At 35.1% G+C, this 4,325-nt stretch overlaps 1 protein-coding gene across 1 annotated transcript; it reads right to left on the reverse strand.

Moving 5' to 3' along the window:
* Positions 1-2,472: 2,472 nt before the first annotated feature.
* Positions 2,473-4,269, reverse strand: LOC128170182 (uncharacterized; the record flags this gene model as incomplete). Its single annotated transcript, XM_052836117.1, has 4 exons — positions 2,473-2,732; positions 2,878-3,097; positions 3,660-3,788; positions 4,165-4,269. Coding segments are annotated over 4 exons (678 nt in total), but the record flags the coding sequence as incomplete, so codon positions are not given.
* Between the last annotated feature and the right edge of the window lie 56 nt (positions 4,270-4,325).

Here is a 4,325-nt window from a genome sequence, read left to right on the forward strand (position 1 = left end):
TCTGGATCGCCCATGTTACGTTGTAATGTTCCAAAATCATTAACAATTTAAATTAGCCAATTTAAAAGTTTCATCATTCGTTGTGAGCCAAGAAACAATTACAATAGAAGCATCTTTTAACAGATTGGTCATAATTAAAGGATCGGATTTGCCATTTCAAAGCAATCTTTGCTTGGTGCGTCACATTAATTTTGTCTGTTCGTTTTTCCGCTGTTGGTGTTTAAACATTAAAATCTTTGATAATTTTTGCAAACAAAAAAAAAAGGTCACAAGTGTAACCTTTCAACGCCATATCTTGGCGCGTCACATTAATTGTGCCTGTTGTTAGATTCATATTTTGAACTGTTGCAGGATTTGATTGTAGATTTATTTGGGTTTTTTTGTAGGGGTTTTTCTCGTTAATATGCATGTATTGTTCAGCAATTAACTAATAAGACCGCGGAATATTGGAAATATACAGCGTACGTCAATTTCACTTGTTGCAGTCAAAACATTTGAAATTGGCGGGAACAAATTGACACGGACGTCTGAGAAAACATTGGATTGAAACTACATGTAGTTATAGGTATTTTCAATCCACCTCGGCATTTCTAACTTGCTATATACATGTTAGTTAAGCGATCGAAAAACATTATATTTAGTATCAGAAAAGTGATTGAAAATCAAAATTATTTCACCAAATAAGTATATAATCAGCAAATAGGCAAGGCATTCCCCGATGACTTCAGAGAATCAGTCGTCACAAGTCTGAAATCAAGTGGGGCCATAGTTGAAACGGGGTTTATTCACAGAGAACAATCAAAGTTCCCATTTATAAGATTAAAAATATATTCAATAATAGAATATATAAAATGTTTCATATAAGAAGTCATCGGACAACGCTCTGCCCTGCGTATAATATATCTCCTAATTAATATCTTTTCACATTTGCTGATTATTTACTTACATCATGGAATATGCCAACAGAGCAGTTGCTATTCATAACGCCATGTTCACTAAATAACGTTGTTTATTTCTTAAATGAATTTCGATAAATTTCCTGGTATCGTAATGTTTATAATTAATCAATCATTTTCAATGGTGCCATGTCCAGATAATGTCTGCATTACGTAGAATTTATATTTGTTCAGTTTTTTTTTTCTTTCAATGATCGTCCCAACTTTTTATATCTTAAACTGTCCTTGAATCATGTCTAAAGAGCAGTTCAAAAATATATCCATAAGAAGAAGAAAACCCGTTTAGAAAACATGAAAATCCAGGATCCGCCCGCCCATTTTCACTCATTTAAAATGCAACAATTTAGCGGCAAATTTACAAAACACAAGTAATTGGTGAAGTAAAACTTGATTGTTTTGATCACTCGGCATTCTCTCTTGCACAGGGACACAAAGTACATGTATCTCATCTCGTTTAAAAACACATCATAAAATTAAGTTTAGTAATGCGCTGTCATGCTCACTTAAACTGTACTCGGTCTTCTCTCCATGAATGCAATTTTGCAATTTTGATAGGCGTTATCAAAATTGCACATGGTCTTTACTGTTTTTTATGATTGGATGAAGAAAAAATAGAGTACCGCCTCTGTTACGTCAGCAGCTTGCTAAATACAGTAGCTAGACGATCTGGCTAGCCGCCGTCACAACACCCACGCACGAGTTGCCAGCCGATCTGCCAGCATCAAAGGCTAGCCGCCCTCACAACACCCACGCATAGTTGCCAGCCGATCTGCCAGCATCAAAGGCTAGCCGCCCTCAGAACACCCACGCCGAGGACAGACAATTTGAGAGAGAGAGAGAGAGAGAGAGAGAGAGAGAGAGAGAGAGAGAGAGAGAGAGAGAGATTTTGAGTTTGTGATATCTTGATGTAATATAAAATGAAAATAAATAATTATTTGTTATATGTACCCGATACCTTGTTTACATCTTTCATGAATCATTACTCAGCAAACAAAATGGATTGTTCTTAAGCAAGACGCTTACTTACTCGCGCCCCTTTCCTTCTGTCTTGTAATAAAAAAAAATACCTCTGTAACATGCATCACATATATAATAAAACACATATATTAGAACCATTTTAACAAGAGCTTGGACTTTTGGTAGTTGTGTCAAACAGCAATGTGACGTAGGCCTGTCTATTTCATCGTTGATCACTCAACCATGGCTGAGATAAGACATTGATAAGGTCTTAAGAAATTTATTTCAAATATCTATCAATTTAAGGAATGCCCATGGCCTCATAAATGTGATATCACATTACTTGGGACAGTTAACCCTTTATTCTATTATTATATTGCACTTCAAACAAAAGAAATTTAAAGTCCATTGTCTCAAGCCATGGGTTTCTCTCTCTCTCTCTCTCTCTCTCTCTCTCTCTCTCTCTCTCTCTCTCTCTCTCTCTCTCTCTCTCTCTGGCTGCTTCTATTCTAAAATATAAATAAAATCCCGTCAGTAATAACTTGATACAAATTAATAACAGACATATAATGGGTGAGTACGATGATATATTTTATTATTCCTCAGCCGCAGTTTTTAGTTTTTTAAGACCTTTACATATTTTCATTTCAAATTTTCTCTTTTCCTGATCTAAATACTCTCTCTGTTTTTCGTTCAGCTCTACGGAAACATTGACGGTAACAACTGTGTTAAGGTCTACCGGTACCTCTTGCCGGACTGCCTCATCGCAAAATTTTATGAAATCAGTGGGAACTAGTCTCTGGCTGACTTTGATGGAATCTTTAAATGAAAAATTACAAGTTTTTAGATATGTGATGAACTTAAATAGATTATGTTAATATTGATTCTTATTTCAACACTGATTATTTTACAAGTAATTTGTAATGTATTATGTTTAGAAAACATAAATTTATTGAAGCTTTACCCAAGAATTCTTCCATTTTTTCTGCATGGAGGGCATATCTCTCTGAAGCCTCCTCCCATGTTTGGCAGCCAGTCCTGCTTGTAAAGACCTGTTCCAGTATTCTTTTCTTTCTGTCCTTTGAGATCTCCTCTGCCACCGTCTTTATGTCCTTCAATTGTTCCACGCGCCTTAAATACTGGCATATTTTGGGCCCCTCGACGCATGGGATGTTTTTGAAAATCTAAAAATAAAACCAGATGCATAACTATAATCTTTTAATCTTGCGAATGCAATCCATTTATATCGATCTTTTATACAAACCAGCTTGTTGCTGGAGATATAATGTTTTTGATCAGTTAGTCATCCAGTCACTCCGTTAATTAGTTAGTCATCCAGTCATTCAGTTTATAAGTCATTAAGTTTATTGATTAGTCATTCACTGTCACTTCTTTAATTAGTCAGTCACACAGTCACTCCCTTTATTACGGGTAGTCACCTTGATCATTTGTTATTCAAGACCATTCTGTTCTATACGTTTTCAGGAAAATTTTGCACTTTTGTATTTAGAATTTTGTTGTTAGACACACTTTTAGATGTATATGATGTTTTTATGCTCGTCTTGTCACTTAAGATTCACTTCCTACAGCTATAGTTTCAATCCAATGTTTTCTCAGACGTCCGCGTCAATCTCGTGATTAAGAAAAAAAATGCTTCAAAATTTGCATGACTTTGGTACACTGGCTTAATTATAAAAATAATATATTTGACATTTTGTAAACATGTCAAGTACAGTAGATTGGTACCTGTTGAGGAAAGTCCTTCATAGAATTTCGGGAATTCCACAGTTCAAACAACCTTTCAATTTGAAAGAAAACGTCTTCTTCATGAGAGGCTACGCTCAGAACCAATGATAGGCTCTTCTTTGTGTAAGTCTACGGATAAAGTGTACACACACATGATGGATTTTATTCATTGATTTTATTGATAAGCATATGAATAACAATCGTAATCATAATTAGAAATCCCTTGCGAGCAAGGCTAACGGGATAATTTTTATTTTCTATCACTTCTTAAACTTTCTTCAAATTCCATTTCACGATCTCTAAGAAACTCAATGGACGGTATAATTGTTGAGGTTTTTTGTTGTTGCTCTAACCCATTCGCCGCTTGGAGTTCATATCCAAAATGCAGAAATTTTGAAACAAAGGACATTTTCTGCATTCAGTGAAGAGTCTCTATCACCTTAGAAAATAACCTTAATGAGATGTTTTTTTTAAATTTTGATCAATAATTTCTAATGAGAAATACCCTTTCATGTAGATTGCCAAGTATGATGGTAGCTGTCTCTTTCCACGCATCCTCTCCTTCTTCCCTATGTTTTAAATATATTTCCCTCGCTTGAAGCACCTGGTCCTTAAAGGAAATCATAAACACCCTTTCATCTAGATTGCCAAGTACATTTCGTAAAC

The sequence above is a fragment of the Crassostrea angulata genome, unplaced genomic scaffold (assembly GCF_025612915.1).
Source record: "Crassostrea angulata isolate pt1a10 unplaced genomic scaffold, ASM2561291v2 HiC_scaffold_391, whole genome shotgun sequence".
Classification (NCBI taxonomy): domain Eukaryota; kingdom Metazoa; phylum Mollusca; class Bivalvia; order Ostreida; family Ostreidae; genus Magallana; species Magallana angulata.